At 36.8% G+C, this 20,175-nt stretch overlaps 1 protein-coding gene across 4 annotated transcripts in view; it reads right to left on the reverse strand.

The window, feature by feature from the left end:
* Positions 1 to 697: 697 nt before the first annotated feature.
* The window catches only part of ABCD3 (ATP binding cassette subfamily D member 3), a 65,120-nt gene continuing 45,642 nt past the window's right edge, over positions 698 to 20,175 (reverse strand). For all 4 annotated transcript variants that reach the window (XM_048862183.2, XM_048862185.2, XM_048862182.2 and 1 more), the window contains 15 exons: positions 17,935 to 18,077; positions 17,495 to 17,564; positions 13,154 to 13,223; positions 12,924 to 13,021; positions 12,738 to 12,829; positions 11,908 to 11,999; positions 11,743 to 11,815; positions 10,983 to 11,046; positions 8,176 to 8,253; positions 8,003 to 8,068; positions 7,805 to 7,894; positions 7,006 to 7,125; positions 5,557 to 5,661; positions 4,085 to 4,141; positions 698 to 2,537 (listed from right to left, as the gene is read on the reverse strand). In XM_048862183.2, coding sequence (XP_048718140.1) covers positions 2,460 to 2,537; positions 4,085 to 4,141; positions 5,557 to 5,661; positions 7,006 to 7,125; positions 7,805 to 7,894; positions 8,003 to 8,068; positions 8,176 to 8,253; positions 10,983 to 11,046; positions 11,743 to 11,815; positions 11,908 to 11,999; positions 12,738 to 12,829; positions 12,924 to 13,021; positions 13,154 to 13,223; positions 17,495 to 17,564; positions 17,935 to 18,077 — 1,296 coding nt within the window. In that variant the 3' untranslated portion in view covers positions 698 to 2,459. The remainder of the gene's footprint in view (positions 2,538 to 4,084; positions 4,142 to 5,556; positions 5,662 to 7,005; positions 7,126 to 7,804; positions 7,895 to 8,002; positions 8,069 to 8,175; positions 8,254 to 10,982; positions 11,047 to 11,742; positions 11,816 to 11,907; positions 12,000 to 12,737; positions 12,830 to 12,923; positions 13,022 to 13,153; positions 13,224 to 17,494; positions 17,565 to 17,934; positions 18,078 to 20,175) is intronic.

The following is a 20,175-nucleotide window of genomic DNA, read 5'->3' on the forward strand; positions in this document are numbered from 1 at the left end:
AATCCCAAATCCACTACTTTACATTACTGAAAACTTCTCTCCAGTCAAAAGAATAAAAACAGATATTTCAATTTAGAGAAATATTCTTTGCTGTGTCTCTTTAAAAAGCTACTAAAACATTTCTTTTTTTAAAAAAAAGTTGCAATTGGGTGACAACTTTCACAAAACAGCCATTATGGTAAATGCTGAAAATATAGGGCTATCATGACAACACTATAATCTCACCTATAGCAGCACCACTTGCTTCACTATAAATTAGTCTGATATCAGTGTTTAAGAATTTGAATTAAAAACTGGTAAAAAAAAAGCTAACTTTGCCATCTTGTGGAATAAAAGAGTTTATTTCAGTGTCAGGTGATCCATGGATGCAGTTAAGCTTCAAACACATGCCTTTTGGAGTTTTATTGATGCTATTTAACTTGTTGAATTTATTGCTTATGTCAGTGGATACCTGTACTAAGACATGAGGTCATTGGCATTTCTTCTGCTATGTAAAAGTATTTTAATATTGTGAGTGGTATGGGCAAGAAGTGTAATAACCTCAAGTTTTCAAGTTTCAAGATAAAAGGGGGAAATAATAAGTAATCTTAATACGAAAGATGATATTCAGTATTCAAAGAGCTGAATTAGTCACTAAGAGGAAGATATACACCCAAGTGTATATTGATTATATAAAAAGAAAAAAAGAAAACCTTGATAAAAGATGTACAGAGATCACATTTATTGTGTATTTAGTGCATGTCTTCATGTAGTGCACTCCTATGTTACATCATGTGTGCAACACTACAGAGCCACCAGAACATCAGTGTATGGCAGGGATTTTTAAATGTTTTCACAGTGTGGACTATAACTGTACATAGGCCTATGGACCACCAGCCTCCCATTCCTGATCACACAAACCATCTCTTTCTGCATTTGTGATCACTTAAAATCATGTGGCAACTACAGTAATTGTTTACATGGAAAAGTAATATTAAGAAAGTATTTACTGTATTTTTAGCTGTCTTTTAATAAAATTTGGCAGTTGGAATGAAAGAACCAGCACTCCATGGACTAGTGGTCCATGGACCACTGTCATACGATTTACTAATTTACATAAAAATTGCCTAAAAACCCCTCAGGAAATGGAGTCAAATTTTGATGAATTTTGAGATGTGGGACCCCAGACATCACATAAAAAGGTGGAAAGCAAAACAGAGGCTACCATCATCGCTCCCTCTTAAAACCCAAACCTATACAGCAGCTGGACAGGGTACATCCTATTTTAACAAGCGGGACAAAGAAGGACTCTGAGGGAAGACCACCATCACCACACTTCCAGGAATGGGAGCAAAGAGGACAACTGAAAGTCTGCTACTGAGACAATTGAAAGTCTGCTACTGCTTTCATGGAGGGATGGTAAGTGCTTTAGAAGGATACATTTTGGGCCCAATTCTTGGTCCCATTAATGTCAGTGGCAAAACTCCTAAGACTTCAATAGGCAGATTGGTCTTTTAATCATTCTCCCTCCTCCACCATTGCTGTGGGAACTAAAATCATACTCCTCAACTTCCCAGAGCTGTCATGTGTGTCTACACAACCCCAAATGAAAAATAGTCAAGGACCCTGACCCCTGAAATACAGAATACCATTTTCACTACTATTATTTTTTTTCTGTCAGTTCCCTTCCATCTCAATTTCTTCTCAACTCTCCCCATTTGCTTCCACTGCCTTTTCTGCGGGAGGAGGCGAACACAGTGCAGCACTGCTTTTGTCGAATGGGGGAAGAATGGGAGACAGTGAGAAGCACAGGAGAGCTGTAGACAGACAGGCTGAAAAGGCCTAGAGATCCACAGTGGATAAGGCCTAATCTCTTTAACAGCAGAGGGAATTAGGCTCCTGCCCTCTTGGATTCAGTCCACCCTGCACCAGGAACAGTGCACATACAACACCCATCACAAAGCTTGGCCTCTACCCAGGTCTGGCACTGTACAGGATAGCAGGATATAGCTATGAAGGGGAGGACATCCTGCATCATGTGGGATAATTCAAAAGTATGCATAGACTAGACAGTGAAAATCCAGAATTGTTGCCAGAAACAGGAGAGGCAGTAACCCTAATTTTAACAGAGTTCTTCACTGAAGGACAGGAAGGTCCATAAAAGTCAAATCAGCTGACTTCAAATGGTTTACATCCCAAGATGAATCAGGTTATATTGATTTAAGCCCAATTTAATTTAGGCAGGTTTTAAACCACAAGAATAAGGACATTCTTAGTACATATTAATAATTAAACCAACATATACACAATTAGCAATATCCTACATAATAATAAATGCTTAATAGCTTGCTTTGGATTATCCTATACCTAGTTAAATTTGTTTAAAAACAAGCCAAGTAGTTTTATCTTGCTATGTACTTTTCCTTTCTACATGTTCTCTGTAATTATCAGTCTCTGTAGTAGTTGCAACTTTATGGATTTTAAGATCCAAATTCAACTGTATCTTCAGTTATCTTCTTGAACTCATAATTTCCTCTACCATCCATGTGCAGGTAAAACTGTGGAATGAAAAATGTACATCATCAACCAAAAGACAAAAAATATTTTTATATTAGCTTTGTTTATCATAATAAATTGTATAAGCAAATAATTGTTAAAGAACAAAAACTAAAACCCTAAATCAACTGGTCAGAGGATGATCTCCTATTGCAATGCTTACCCAATTCAATTGCCTTTGAGGAATAACATTGTATGATTTTTTGGATATGTTCTGTCTCCATCTTCTGCTAGTTGGTCATACTGCTCATCACTGGGATTTGGTTTGTTGTGACAGATGTCTAATTTGCATGCATAATTATAATTATGTGTACAAATCTGGTATTTGTACACAGTGAGTCACTTACACCAATACCTGAATTGCAGAAATGTGTGCATAAATTAGGTGTGAAATGGTATACATTGGGGTAGTTAATAGGCGGACCATGGGCCAAACCTGGACCACCAGACACTTTTGAATGGACCCCAAAATATTTTTATTTACTTATTATTATTATGGGGTTTTTTTTATTATTTTCTCTGGAGTCTATACCTTGACCAAGAAATGTGGACTTAGACAATTGACTTCCCTCATGTACATTTTTGTATACACAAACTAAGCATGTGCTTTTTGAAAATCAGGCCCTTGTTAAAGATTTGGCTGGTGCTGGGGGATGGAAATTAGCAAAGGAGTATCCCCACAGAGCTTCAAATTTTATATATTTTCTAAGAGTAAAATGATTTCTTCAATTATTAATTACAATCCTTATTTTGTCCACTTCAGGACTATAACAGATGAAATTATGAAAAAGAATTTAGGGGACAAAAGGAATACATGTATCACAGTTTTACATGTTTAAAATGTTTAACATTCCTTTACCCAATATCTGCATGAACACTGAATTCCCCAATCCCTATCTGAACAAAATATCCACAGATTTTATGCTTCCCCACCTACACACCCCCTCTAGGGGGTAATCATATCTTATTGTAACTGGAAGGGAAAACGTTTGCTAAAACTATTTTATAGGATTATAAAAGCCATGTGTATTTCAACTGTATCAGATTTATTTTTTGTACTTATAGCAGTGTTCTCTTCATTGTACCTCAGCGCACATACACAAAATTTAAATTCCAGCCAATAATTTACTTAGTTATAGAGTAAACAAGGATTAGCCCCACAATTAAAAATACATCTTGCATGGCACAAAGGCCCTTTATAAACATGTGCATTGGCACCTTCGCCAGAAAAGTTTTACAGGATTGTTTAGCTACAGGCTCTTTTAATCAGTGTCCATAGACGAAGAAACACTAACTTTGAATATTTATATGGATAAACCTTCAGAACAGAAATGTAGGACTGTAAATTTCTTAGATTTTCATAACAGCTTTTTGTGAATCCTTCAGATACTGCTGCTGGACTATGAAAATATCATCTATGCTACTATTTTTTGAGAGGAGTGTGTCCGTTTGGAAGGCAAGACATTTGAATGCACCTGAACTCAAAGTCCATTTAATACCCACAAAAAGGCTAAATACATAATCATCAACAAAAATAAAAATGACATACATCGTGGTGTTTCCAGAGGGACTTTCTGTGAGAGACAGTGAAGAGTGTGATGCCAACCTATAGCAAGAAGAGAATACAAACATTAAGTAAAACTTCACCCATAAGACAAACTCAACTAATTTCCTCGATCCCTCACACTTGGTAACATTTTAAAAGATGAAACTAAAAGCTCATACTAATAAATAGAAAAGCTTTAAGGCCTTAAATCATTTATACTATGTGTGTGTAGCCTCAATATTGCACATTTTAGAGGAAAAACAAAAGAGGTTTTAGGTTTGGTTTTTTAAACGTACTGATTTATTTAAATGTTCTGTTTTTCCTGCAGGAGCTGAAAATATCAGACTAAAAAATTCACTCCCTGTGCTTAGATGTTAGCAATGTCATAGGCTCTTGCAGAAAAAACAAATTCCTGAACTTGAGCCCTAGCAGGTAAGTAAAGGAGGAAATTATTTCCAAATATTTTGTTTTTAATGTATTTGATTGCAAACTAAAGTGTATGATGTTAATGATTTAAGAACTTGAAGTGCTTCTTAAACGCAATGAAAAATTCACCTTTAAAATAACCTGTAAGCAACAGTTGCAACTGTATTGAATGGTTAAGCTGTAAATGGTTAAAACAAGTAGAAATGAAAGTGATAATTTTAACCTTCTGTAAGAGTCAGCTGACAAGGGGTTTGATTTTCCAGAGGGATGCATTATCAGCCACTTTGCAACAGTAAATCCTCAAAATAGAAAGCAGTACAACCTGGCAGCCAAATGGTAAATGTACTTAAACAATGAAATAACTACTGCTCTTTTGCACAGAGCCCATCCAGCATCAAAATTACTACTATAAAAGGATCTTAGGGCCTGCTCCTGCTCCCACGGAGAGATCTGGATAAAGGTTTCAATTCCTGCAGGAGTTTGTTTCCTTTCCAAGGACATCACTGCTCCATAGTTAAATTTAAAGCGAGTTTCCCATTATAAGCTCTATTTTCAAACCCTTCTCCCCTTCCCCAAAAAGAAATCAACCCCCTTGATATTTCTCCGACCACATCCCATATGAGGGTAGAATTTTTTTTTTTTTTGAGAATTCTCGGGGAGGATGGGGAATAGGAAAGAAGTTAAAACTTCATGCTTTTTTAAATACTTTCTTTTCATTTACTTTTTGAAAGTTTCCCTAGTGTTGCTGGCTCCTATCTCCAAAATAGGTTCACTTACAAGTCCTTTTGTTTTGTTGGCCTTGCTGAGAAGGCTATTTTCCATAAGAAAAGTATAAGATTGTTTTGGGTGTTATCTAGATTCCACTTCACATTTTAATCAAGTTTTTGGAAATTTAATATTATCGTGTCTAATATTGTTGCTGCAGTCCAGTTTTACCAATCCGTCAAGTTAACATTTTCCAAATTAGAAATTACATTCACAAAGAACAATTTACATGCATCTCAGCCTTCTTTCTTTATCTAAAAAAAACAGAAACAAAACAAACTTACCTTCCGGCAATGACTGTAAATGTAGCCTTCTACATCAACGCTAACAGCACTTGTACATTCATCGAGAATTGCAAACTGAGGTTTATGATAAAATAACCTTGCCATCTGGAATGCAAAACAATACACCATTTGTGAATAGAGAGCACAAGCACAATGCAAGTTTCTTCATCTTTATAATAGCATAACCTATTGTCTAAATGAGCATTTAAGAGATGAAACTATTGTAATCTATTGGAAATATAACAAACATTTTAACAAATGGTTTGAAATATTTACACAATTGCTCAAAAACTTCAGTTTTTGTGCTACCATTACCTCTCTCTCGCAAAAGGCATAAATGAAAACTATGAAGCTATTTAAAGACATTTTAGTCTGATTTCATCCCATTACTCCTAAGTGTTCAGCAGATACAGTAATATGTACATTACCATGCAATAATCAGAGACTTGAGTAATACTGAAGCACAGCGAGTTACAGCCAGTGTGCAATGAAAATTTCCTTTGCTGTCTTGTCAGTTTGTCTTCTAGCAGACAGGCAGCTCACAGTCAATATGAATACTTAATTTAAAAAATGGTAATAGTTTGTCATAGAATATAATCTTAGGTGTATGTGTAACACATAAGCAGCTTTCCACAATTATCTGGTTACTTATTAACCCAGAAATGTTGTGTATGTACTGCCATACCATCATTCTGGCTTGGTTTTTGCTAGAGGAAAAAGGATGAATGCCAAAATATTTACATATATAATGATCAATACTGTTAGTAGAAAGTCAAGTGTTCTCAACAATCACAACTAATACTGTAGTCTTAGAAGTTTTAACCAGAAATTATTGACTGAAAATTAAAAGGGGAAAGAATTTTTTTTAACCATCGTTTACTGAACCTCACTTAAAATTTGAACACTTTATAGTATTCTTTGTATACTTTCCAAGGGTAAGAAATATTTTACAGGTTTCAGAATAGCAGCCGTGTTAGTCTGTATCCGCAAAAAGAAAAGGAGGACTTGTGGCACCTTAGAAACTAACAAATTTATTTGAGCCATAAGCTTTCGTGAGCTACAGCTCACTTCATCGGATGTATTCCGTGGAAAATACAGTGGGGAGATTTATACACACAGAGAACATGAAACAATGGGTGTTACCATACACACTGTAACGAGAGTGATCAGGTAAGGTGAGCTATTACCAGCAGGCGAGCTTACATAATAGAAAAGAATATGGTGATCTGATAAGAAAGCATTCAGAAATCTACATTACAATGTGAAAATAATAATGCCCACCTGTAGTAATTTAAGTTATTTTCATGAGCACTAATATTATAAAAACCTTACATTATTTCTTTAAAGAATAAAGCAATAGAAAAATTTACTGACTAGATATCATCTACGTTTCAGATTAGTTATACTAATTTACAGTATTTTCCAAGTAAGTATAAGATAGACACGCACTGCCATCCTCTGTTTTTCTCCTCCGCTGAGCACATCCATCCAGTCCTGAACACTATCCCAGCCACTTTCACGTTCCAGGATTTGACCCAACTGAACATTATCCAAGTACTCCTTCAGCACCTTTTAGCAAAACAATAATGTTTACAGATACACCTAAACATACTTCATGTTGCAATAATTTCTCAGATTAGTATAGTATACTATACTATTATAAAATATTAAAATCACTCTATCACCCAAGATATTGGTACCAAAAATAACATTTCAAAATGTAAACAAATCTAATGTTCTTACTTGCTATACCAATAACTTAAAAAATGAATGATACTTCAGAACAAGTTTAAATGAACAGTGAAACTGTCATTAACAGACACATGACATCCTTGACATCTGCTGGCAGGTAATACTAGAGGTTATGTGATAAATGGCGAAAGTAGCAGCCCATTAATGTGGCATGTTTAAAGCCACATCTGATGACCTTTGATTTGGTGAACCTTTGTATCTTACAGCCAATCAGGTTCAAAAATGGAAAAGGTGAATTAAGAGAAAAACCAAAATGCTATGAAGTCTCCCAAAGCAAAGAGCTGTAGGGAAGCCATGGTTCCATCAACATTTCCTGTTTGGATCTACATGGGGGGGAAAAAACCCTCTGAAAAAAACTGCAGAAGGAGTCCCCAGGTAACAGACTTGGGTTTCTCTATCATTTAACAAATTTAAAGTATAAATAATCCCACACTACAAAGCATCAGGAAAAGTAATGGCTGCAAATAATGGTTATTGAGGAGAATGTCTCTTTTACCTGGTCAGATATCCCCTTCTTCCTCTGGTCTTCTACAGTATCTGGATATATTACTTGGTCTCTGAGAGTTCCTAGCGTCATATATGGTCTCTGGGATTAAATTACAAATTATTACAGCATTACAGACCTGTGTAACAGTCATCAAATAAAGAGGTAACAAAAAATACAACTATCAATTACTATGGTACTTTGCTTTACCTGAGGAACGTAGAAAAGCTTTCCTCTCTCAGGCTTGGTTAGACATCCACCAAACAGAGGCCACAACTGCAACAAGAAAACAAAAGTCATAGAAAGAAAATTTCTCTTAAAAAATTAGGGTGGGGGGTTGTGTGTTTTTTAAAATGATAAATTTCATTTTAGTATTTCTTTACCTCACCAAGAACACGGAAAAGTGAACTCTTCCCACATCCGTTTGGCCCACAAATCAGAACATTTGCACCAGACTGAACCTAAAATACATGTCAACACATTAAACAATAGGAAAATAAATTTGAAAATCTGTACTAATGTAGAGATGCCAGTATCCCCATAATTAGACTGGAAGCCATCCTTTGCACAGTAAGTCCAATTTTGACACACATCCACCAATATTAAAATGTAGCCTAAACTAAATCAGTCTATCTGAAGTTTTCCACATATGATCTGACGATACAGTAAAATTATTGCATAGTTTTTTTTAAAAAGCAAACTGAATAAAAATCATTTTGGAAATACTTGTGTTAAAAAATCAGGTTTTAATTATTGGAAAGTTTTCTGATTTTTTGAAGGTGGATACTAATCGACCTACAAGAAGCTTAGTTTAGAAACTTGAAGTTTCTTTTATTTGATTGGCTTCAATGAGCGCTAGTAAGTGACTACTTGATGAGAATTTCCTGAATTAAAAGCAGAGCGGGTTTGAAAATTGATTAAAACACTGATATAAAATGGAAATGAAAATTTTTTTTATGAATTTGTCTTTTCTGTTCTGACAACCTCTAGTTAATAGTGCAAAAATGGTATATAATTAGACTATTTGTTAAACCTGTATGGGTCACCATGTGAAGATTATAATCCCTGCACAGCCCTATAAAATCCAGACCATGACTTCATAAGACCTCAAAACTGGAGTAAGCCTCTTCATGTGCTACGATGGAGGGGTCGGGGGACTGCATGCAGTTTGGTCTGGTATGGGGGAGTTGAGTGAGAAAGCCACACTGGAGGAAGAGTGGTGAGCAGAAAACATTGCTGAAAAGTTTTGTGTTTGATTGGAAGGAGTAAATTGGCAAGACAGTGAAGGAGGAGGGAGAAAAGGAAAGTATCATCTTGCTTTTGTTAAATCCCTTCCCTACTTTTGTCTGCAGGTTGCCTGCTTGGAAGACTAGCCTTTCAGGGCTGGGATCATATTGCCTTGACTGCCTTTAGCACACATAATAAAGGTAGGCGCTATATAATAATGTCAAGATTCAGGGCAAATCACTGAAGTTTAAAATTTAAATGGTCAAGCCTGTTATGACACTTGTGAGATTAAGCATAAATACGTAATCATCTTGTTTATCAAGCATTATCTACCAATCTAACAAGCATCCTTAATTTAAACATCAAATGTACCCCTCGAGCAAGTATGCCAAGATTTAACAATTTTAAGAACTTAAAACACTAGATCCCACAGGCAAAGTTAAGGATACCCTGTAAAAATACAACGTGAAATTCAATTTCCTAGCTTTATGATTTTTTTAAGGCATATCCATTGAAGTTACAGATTCTTATTTTTAACCGTAACTCAAACTTTATTTTTTTTTTTTGGGCGGGGGGGCGGGCCTTGAATTTACCTACGATGTTGATGGGCAATTTAAAAGGAACTTATAGGATTAAAATGCCTTATTTTTATTCAAACTTTTTAGTTAAAGATGTTTCAAAATTACAAGATGCCATAACGACATTCTAGAAAGCAAAAGAATATAATCAGGTCTTCAGGAATAGAATATAAAATTAGTATAATTGTTATAATGGGATTTTACTTTTCCTGCTTTATGTCATAACTGGAACAAAGCATCAGATGAAACTGGGTACTGACTATTCTACTTAACTAATTGCACACCTATGGCATTGCAATTTTGTTTTCTAGAATGATTAATTTTTTACTATAAATCGATCGTTACAATCGAACACAGGAAAAACCTTCCAGTGCCACCTATTGGACATGCTGTATAAAAACAGCACGAGGAAAACGGCAAACTGTGGTACATCTGAGCTGACACAATCCATCTTACACCATATAACTTACACTCTGTTATTTCAACTGTTGGCATAAACAGGTTTTTATCATAAAGAACACTTCAATTAGGCAGACTAATATCCAGTAACACTTTCTTTTCATATTCGTTCTCCCTCTACCACTCCATAACTTGTTTTCTCATTTCTTTACGTCTTAGGTTAAATTATTCATGCTATTGTGTGTAAACTTCTGCAATATATTTGTTGATGCAGGAATGCTAGGATAAGGAAAAGATCAGTAATTTCTACTCATATTTACATAAGTGGAATGTTTTCAACTAGTTTAGACCCAAAATGTGTGTTTGGGTAGAAAAGAGGAGGACGCTTTTAAATATAATGAAAACATTTCTATTTACAAATAGATTTACAAACATTTACTCCTTTCTACTCATGTAGATTTTCTCAAAAAATTAACTATGTATTCATCATTTTTGTACGTTTTGTGTCAGATACAGTGGTGTAGCACTGGTATTTGAACAAGTCCCATATAAATTCCCAAAGATAGGTAAAATTGCTGGTTTTCTAAAACTATAAAAGTTGAAATACACACAGACACTTCCAGACAAGTTTTGTGAGTGTGTAGTACCACAACATCATGCTAGTGCTAGAGAGCCCAAAGTGAAACAGTTTTTAAGTTTCAGTGCCAATGCCAAGCAAAAAATGTTAAAAAGTGGTATACAAATAAAGAAAGCATTAACTGTGAAAAGGGAATACAATTTTGAAAAAATCCATTTTAATAGCCCAATATCTTATTAACAGAGTTAATTAACAAAATATGATGACCACACTGACAGTATCCGTATCCTACACACATCTTTTGTTCTTATTCTTGATTGTTTTCTTTGTTCATAACAGAATAAGTTTGTGGGAAATAGTCACCTTCATTTTTGAAGTGTTACATGAAGATTTATATCTTAGAACTTACCTCAAAATTAAGGTCTCGAATCAAAATGTCTCCATTAGGAGTTGCTAATGGAACATGATCAAACCTATGGGTAAAATTGACACATTACTACTACTATGACGTATAGTTCTTTACCAACTGGTCAACTCTGTGGAAGAACAGGATACTAGAACACAAGCAGGTGCTATGAAGGTACAGAGTTGCATGTAGCCAGAGCTGGACTGCTTCTTGGATTTTTTTTTTTTTTTTTTAATTTAAAGAAGAGTAGGAGGTATCTTGACAAACATTAACTGAAAGCTTCTTCCTGGCATTTATAGCAAGACTTGGCTAAAAAGATTGTAAAAGTCTAAAAGGGTTCTAAAAGGCGCTAAAAGGGTTGTAAAAAAAGTCAGGGACAACTATATAGGCAAGCCATAGCTGTCAAGTGCCTCAAAGATGAAGTGGCTTGAAATGTATATGGAGAACGTTGGAAAGCCAATGCAGAAATTCTAGTAAGAGATGTAGTTTAACTGATAGGAAGTATAATGATCTGGGTAGTCATGTTCTAGGGGACAGCAGGACAGGTCAGAAGGGAGATTGATTCTGGAGAACCAGTAGAGAATACTAAGGTTGTAGAATGCCTTATGCAGTGAGGATTGTGAGAAAAATTCTGTAGACATTGTACAGAAGGAAGTGGATATAAAATATTGTTATATGTAATGAACTGTATTAAAAATAGTGATATAAGGCAAGACTAAAAAGCAGGTTTATATTTTCTATACATTACACTTTCTATACATACTTGATAAGATTATCAGTGTTGATAATTTCTCCAGCCCCAGGTATCAAGGGAATAGTTTGGGTTCTATCTCCATCTTAAATTTTAAAAAAGATAAACAAGTATTAGAGACTAGATTTATGTCTGCCAAGGTGTGAGTACTGTGCATTAAACTTCTGTCATAATTACCTTTCTCTTGTTGTGATATCATAGTCCGCTGATATCTGCCCCTGTTCAAGTCCTTCAGTACTTGCATTAATTCTGTAATTCGAGCTGTGAAGCTAAAATAAGGATGCATTAAGAATTAATCTTCAGAAACATTTTAAGGATTTTATTGTTACGCACAAAAATAAACTTCTAATAAGTACCCTACACTGTCAAAATTAAAATCATAATAAGGAAGAACTGTAATCACATTTTTGCAGTGTGATTGGGATACAGTACTTTCTGAATGCAACCTGTTTCAAAACATACGTGTTTATTTTTTGTTGTATGTCTTGGGCTCATTACCTCAAGCACCAGATACTGCAAAACTCTGGAATATAATCAATTTTGCTCTAGAACTGCATTAAAAGCTTCCTAATTCCAATAAAGAAATCTTCTAACCTCTGCAGTTTACCAAGATGGCCCTTAAAATGGTGAAATATTTAACACTTTAGAAAGTTAAGCTTGAAGGTAAAACTTTCATATTAAAATATTCTCCCAACAACATTACATTAAGATGGAAAATGGTTTACTTACATACTGCCCATCACTGCTGATCTCACATTCAAAACATCTGCAACCACTAATAGGCTCAGAAATTACCAATGTACTTGAAAACATTAATTTTCCCTAATATTCTCACAGTAAGATGTTTATTAATGTCTATATTTTTGCTGCACTGTGCAAAATGAGTGCACGTTTGTTTTGTTTTAAACTACAATCCATTTATAAATAACAGCTATGGAGTACAGGAACTACATATATCTAAAATAAAATAGTTTTAAGCAGCTGTGAACACCAGTTATCAATCTTACCCAGCCAATCTGGTCATTTCACGGCCTGCCAGGACTATTCTGCCCAGAGCTTGAGACATTCTCAACAACATTCTTCCGCTTTGGTAGTAATCCTTAAATAGCAAAATACAACTATGTTTACTTATGTGAACTAACAAAATTCAAGCAATTACTATATTTTACTTATTTCTATTCTGCATTACTTACCTCCAAGAGTTCTGAATGGGTACTCTTTTGATGGCGAGGATGAGCTAGGTTCAGAAACGGACGACTAACGACCAGGTAACCAACCACAGTAGCTAGGTCTGCAATATTTAAAAGTAAATGTTTTCTAGCAAGAAAAGTTAAATCAGAACATAAAATGAACACATATTAAAATATTTGTAACACCACTTGTACAATAAAAAACAGTCCACTGGCATTGGGAAAACACTTACATTTGGCAATGATAGTATCTATGAATCCCATAGAAAACCGAAACAAGATGAAATTATGCAAATGTTCCACCTGGAAAAAAAACAATACATATGAAAAAATGTAGCATACACAAATATTTGCCATGCGCCCTGCAATTACAATAGAGAAGCAAATTTAATTCTAAAAAAATAATTTATTTTGCAGTAAATCAAAGAGGCCCCAATAAAGATTGTGACCTAATTGTGTTAGGCACTGAGCAAATCCAGATAGAGTCCCTACCCCGCAAGTGCTTACAATGTAATCTGAAAGAACACACAAACAACTGAACAGTAAATAAGAGGAAAGTTTGCAAGTGATGCAAAGAAAGAACCCGGGTTGTGAAATAAAGATCACTGTTAGATAGATTAGCTATAGTTTCAAATAATCAGGAAATGAAAAAATATTAAATAAAATCAGCTAATCCTAACTGCTAAAACATCTAGCTATAACTGGTTCACCTTTTTTGGAGGTGTCACAACAGAAGTGGGTCTGGTGGAGGCATTTGATGAAAAGACTAATAGTTTCACAGATTAATTCAAGGAGGATGTACCACTTACAAGGAAGAATGGAAAAAAGTGTGGAGATGTTTATAGGAGAAGTAGACAGAGATATTAAAATCTCAAGTCACTGGCAGAACAAAGATGACAGACAGCAAGAAACAAAAGTGGATAGGTAATGGAACAAGAGTTGAAGAACCTTCAAGGTGAGGAGGACGTATAGTCTGAATTTTGGTCTTATGGGAAACAAAATTAGTGAATGGATTCAAAGACTGGGGGTTGTTCCCACAGTCAGAACGACAGGCCAGAAAGAGTCGTAGTGGCAGTTTTTAAATGGGCCCAAGTGAGGTAAGATGGGTGTCAAAAAGGTCCAAAGGGGGTGTGCGTGTCACAGTAATCAAGATGGGAGATGAGGGCCTATTCAAGAATTTTAGAGAAAAAATTAAATTATGTTCTTTTGCCAGCGTGTGGACCCCTCATGCATTTCTGTATGGCCAATTAAAGTCCACAGCTTTCAGTTCTTCCCTCATATTTCCCACTTGATCCTACTCCTTTGCTGAATACACCACCTATCATTCTTTATGGAATATGAGATGCATGTTCTCTCTCAAAACTGGAATTGCAGCCACTCAATTAACTAACAGGGGCTACTACACAGGTTAGTTAGCACATGTCATCTTTTCATTAGGGTCCAAATAGCACATTCCTCAAGACTGCTCCAAAACCTGCCATCTTCTGTATGACACTAGTGAGACTGCAGTGTAGTTGTAACTACGTTGGTCCCAGGATATTAGAGAGACAAGGTAGGTGGGATAGTATCTTTTACAGGACCCGAAAAGCTCTGTGTTGCTTCAAAGTTTGTCTCTTACCAACAGAAGTTGGTCTAATTAAAAAATATTACCTCACGCACCTTGCCTCACTAGTAAGATCATCACTCACTTGGACAGTAGCAGTCTTGCAAGTTTACATACTGTGTGCTAAAACTAATTTATGTAGTAAATTACACACACACCAAACTCCACTAAAGTGCTGGCACATATCAGTGGTTTCAATGTACACTACCTTTCAAGAAGTTTAGAGTTTAATAAAACATTAGAAATCCAAGAAATTTAGAGTTAAATTTCTAAGGGTATCTCTACACACGGATTAAAAACATCAAAAGGATTGTCCATTGCAAACTTAGAGAAATGTAAAACTCATGGCTGAGCAACAAGGCAGATGAGATTTAGTCCTATGCAGACTCAAATGATATGAAGAACTTCTATGATACTCTGAGGACAATCTATGGGCCTAGGTCATCAGGAACATCTCCAATACTGAGTGCCAATGGTGACACACTGCTTATTGTGAAAGAAAAGCTACTGGAAAGGTGGGCAGAACATTTTAACAATATCCTCAATCAACAATCACCTATTAGTGAGGAGGCAATTGACTGGTAGCCCCCGACTGATATCAACCTCTCTTGCTGATCCCCCAACGCTGATCTGAAACTGCGAAAGCGACCTGCTATCAACTGGTAAAGTACCTGGTGCAGATGCTATACTAGCAGAAGTCTGCTATATTAGCAGAGACTTGCACGTGACTCTGAAATTGACTGAAGGTTTCCAGTCAACATGGTCTCAAAGAACTATATCTCAGGAGTACAAGGCTGTATCCATCATCCACTTGTACAAGTGGAAAGACAACAGACAATCTTGCAGCAACTATCAGGGCACCTCCTTGTTGTCCATAGCTGGCAAAATTCTCGCCAGAATTTTTGTGCAACACATTGAACCAAGGGCTCCTGCCTGAGAGTCAATGTAGCTTCAGGAAAGGTCAGAGGACCACAGACAAGGTGTCTGCAGCTCATCAACTTCAGGAGAAATGCCTGGAACAGAACTCCAACCTGTATATGACTTTCACTGATCTGACAAAAGCATTTGATACGGTCAGTCGGGATGGCCTTTGGAAGATCATGGCAAAATTCAGTTGCCCAGAGAAATTCATCACAATGGTTCAGCAATTCCATAATGGCATGCTCACTTCCATTATGGACTGTCGACGGTGAGTCATCTGAACCATTCCCAGTCACCAATCGAGTGAACCAGGGCTGTGTGCTTGCCCCAACTCTCTTTAGTATGATATTTTCTGCCATGCTTACAGATGCCTTTCGTGACTGACACACCAGGATTGGCATCAGATACCATCAATCTGAGGAGACTACAGGCAAAGACCAAGGTACAGGAAATGACTGTTTGTAACCCTCCTGTTTGCTGATGATTGTTCCCTGAATGCCAAATCTGAGTCCGACATGCAGCAGGGCATCGACTATTTCTCTTCAGCTTGTGGCAATTTTGGTCTCACAATAAATATCAAGACGAGAGAAGTGATGTACCAGCCTGCACCACAAAAGCATTACATAGAGCCTATTATCACAGTGAATGGTCAAATCCTCCAGACAGTGGACAAGTTCACCTATCTCAGCAGTACACAGTCACGTGCAGTTCACATCAATGATGAAACCAACACCAGAATTGCCAAAGCAATTTGCCTTTGGCAGACTACATACAAATGTGTGGGAGCGCAGAGGCATGTGTCAACAAACAAAACTGAAGGTCTACAAAGCCATTGTGTTGCCAACTTTGATGTATGCATGAGAAACCTGGACGGTGTACAGATGCCATGCTATGAAGCTGAATCACTTTCACGTGGGTTGTCTGAGAAAACTAATGAGGATAAGATGGCAAGACAAGGTTCCAGACACTGAGGTTCTCCTGTGAGCAGACATTCCAAGCATCCATACTCTGTTGATGAAGTCACAGATAAGATGGGCAGGCCAAGTCACCAGAATGTCAGATGAGAGACTGCCAAAGATGATCTTTTATGGTGAGCTAAAGGAGAGAAAGCGCTCTCAGGGAGACCAGAAGAAACTTTTTAAAGACAGGGAGTCTAGTTATCCTTTGAGGTGTTTCAACACTGATCCAGAGTTATGGGAAAATCTTGCTAATGATTGTTCTACCTGGCAAAGTGTCATCCACACTGGAGCTACAGTCTGTAAGCAGAGAACTACTGAGATAGAGCAGAAGCACCAGCAGCGTAAATCTCACACCAGCAGCATGTCCGCTGTTAATCAAGTAACCCATAGCAGCATCTCTTGTTCAGTGCATCACAAACTGTTCAAAGCTCAAATTGGCCTGATCAATCACTCGTGTTCACAGAAACGAAATCAATCAGTGATGTACTGGTTATCTTCGAACTTGAAGAATGAGCAACACTTTCACTTTTTAAGAAGTTCAGAGTTTAACAAAAAACTCATTAGAAATCCAGGAAATTTAGAGTTAAATTTCTAAGGGTATATCTACACAGGAATTAAAAACCAACTGCTGGCCTGCGTCGTATGACTTGGGCTCGCAGGGCATGGGCTCTGGGGTTGAAAAATCACTGTGTGCACAGTCAAGCTTGGGCAGAAGCCTGAGCTCTAGGACCCTCCACCCTTGCAGGGTGCCAGAACTCAGGCTCCAGTCCAAGCCTGAATATCTACACAGCAATATTTAGCCCCACAACCCGAGTCAGCTGACCCATGCCAGCAGTGGCTGTGCTGGTCTTTTATCCTTGTGTAGACGTACTTTAAGAAGCTACGATTAATTTGGTGCATATGTGCCAGACTGTTTGCAGTAAGATTTCTCCCCCTCACAATACAGTTTTCAGCTGAAGGAAGGATTGAGGCAAAAACAAAAAGACTAGCACAAATTCAGCATTATGAACCACCATAACAATATTCCTTAGAATTTGGTTAAGTGAAAATTTAGCATTTAAGCTATAATCAAGTATTTTATGCTCTCTTACCAGTTTATGAAAGGTTTTATGAATCGTCTGTTTTTCCCTTAAATTCCCATTATAAAAAGCAATTTCTTCACTAAAAAAAAAAAAAAAAAAGACAATTCATTTAATTTTTAATATAGACAATCCTTGCAAAGCGACCAGCCTGAAAAAGTTAGCTATAAAAATGAAGCTCTAATAAAAGACATTATTTTAATTACCTTCTCACCAAAGATGAGTTTACAATATTACCACAAGACAACTGTAGGACAGAGCTTTATAGTATCTCAACTACAGTTTGCCTTTTAAAATGAGTAAATAATGGATATAGGAGTTATTAAATAATTAGTCCACATAGAAATATAAACATTTTCCTCAAAATTAATTCAGTACGTTTTTAGAATTTACTTGAGTAAGTACCTTGCAATACTACAAAGATTTCATTTATTCAACAAATAAATCCATACCTGTTTGTAATGAGCCGTGAATTGACAAATCTGTACTCTCCTTCATATTTTTGTTCAGCAATCGTCATCCTGCCAATGGGTCTCCTTAGACGTGTAAGGAAAAAGCCTGAAACTATCAAGTAGGCCATCATGGTAGCTGGACCCTGTGAATATTAAAAGAAAAAGACAGGACTATAAAAACTCTAGAACTAAGGAGCTGCACACTTGTAACTTCTGTAGGTCAAGCACACTGGACCCACCAGAGGCTCCTTGCATCCCTCTATTCCTCCTGCCACCAAGCTCCCTGTGTGCCACCGGCCCCTCTATTTTAGGAACTCCTGTCCCCCTACCCACTATACCACTGTCTCTCACATTCCTGGTGCTCATTTCTTCCCCCTCTCCAGATCCCTGCTTCTATGCCCCCCACCCCCGTGTGTGTGTTAGGGGGAGCACTTCCCCCTATGATCACCAAGTCCAGTGCCCTCCAGGTGCCTGCTTCCCCTACTACCACCAGTACCCCAGTCCTCTTTGAGTCCCTGCTTCCTCCCCCTCTCTATCCCTCCAGTCCCTGCTACGTCCTCCCTACCCTCACACTCTTGCCCCATCCACACTGGATCCCCATTCTATCTCCCCGCTCCCTCCCCCCACCCCCGGCCATACACACAGTTATTCCCCCACCCATCCTCAGGTCTCTGATTCCCACCCTATAATCCTTCCCTTTAAAAGTCTCTTATTTCTGGTGCAATCCAGACTTCATACACTGTTCCCACACAGCAAATTAAGCTGCTGCTGCTCTGATGTATGTAGGCAGCAGCCGCGGGTGGCAGAGAGATTAGTCTGGGGGCCCTGATATTCCTGAAAATCAAGGAATAGTATTCCAATTTGCACCAATTCCAATTCGTGCCATAGATTTCTATAACATTCCGTGGAATTTTGTAATTGATCGGACACAGCATTCCAAAGTTATGGCATTGCAGATGAATGCCATCAAGTGTTGGACCTTGCTTCACTCAGCCAAAACGGATAAGCATTTCTTTAAGAAATAATTTTACAACTTCAAAATCTTTGAAAAAATAGTATAAGTCATGCCATCACAATGAAGAAGGATTAAAGTCTGATTTCAATTCAAAGCTAGAACCTGGACATTTTAAAAGGTGCTTATGTAACATGTTAAACTTTCAGCGTGCCATACCACATTCATGGAAGTTTTTTTTTTTTTATTTTAAAATCAAATCGCTTTTCTTGTAGTTACTTTATAGTTAATACTGCATTAACATAGACTTACTAAATTATGTAACCATCTGAAAACAGCAAGAATTTATTTGGTTTATTTGAAAATAAATTTTATGTTAACGCTGGCACAGGTTTGCCATGATTAGTCAAAAGATTTGCCGCTTAACTAGCTTGCTTACCCTTCTTCCAAACCTAACAATGCACACACTGGTTACTTGCTGCTGGAAACTGAACATTTTTGTTAATGTACAAAGTTTGTGAGATTGGAAAATACTTACTAATTTTACTAATTTACTAATTTTACTAATTTAACAGATTTTTAATTTTAGGTTATGACATGATGAGTGTAATTTAATATCTCATTAAAAGGTGACAGGGCCAGAAAGAGTTAATTAACTCACAGATTGACCTGAACCATAGCCAAACTTTAAAGGAGGTTAAGAAGATATGTAAATGATTAGAGCTTTGAAATGTAAGTCTGCATTGTTAGAGATAGAAGGGTAGATGTTTGTTCAGGTCTTGTGATGTAAGCAAACAAGTCTTGTCTATTGCTATAGCTTTGGTTTTTTAACATTTATGAAGACACTGGAGTGAAATAGTATTATAGTCTATATGTCTCTTTGAAGGTTGTGGTAACCTGTAGCTGAACTGTTTAATGGATAAGTTACCCTGTGCTAAATGCCATGATGTTTAGAAGAAGGAAAGTTAAGCCTGTTGTTCAGGCCAAAAGGCTGCTGGAAATGTATAAAAACCCTGGGACCCGATCATTCTTCATCTCAGATCTGCTTTGGGTTTCAGGAGGGGGAAACCTTAAGCCATAAAGATTGAGATCCCCAGTCACTGACTGGAGTCGCCCTGAATATGGACATTGGACTATAACCTATGGACTATTTCTAAAAGGACTTTTGGCAACTACAAGCTCATCTCTGCTATGTATCTGAACCTCAAGAACTGAATTAAAGTCTGTATGTATATTGATCTTTTAACAAACACTCTCTTTTCTTAATAAATTTTAGCTTAGTTAATAAG

Source organism: Caretta caretta, chromosome 8, assembly GCF_965140235.1.
Source record: "Caretta caretta isolate rCarCar2 chromosome 8, rCarCar1.hap1, whole genome shotgun sequence".
NCBI lineage: Eukaryota > Metazoa > Chordata > Testudines > Cheloniidae > Caretta > Caretta caretta.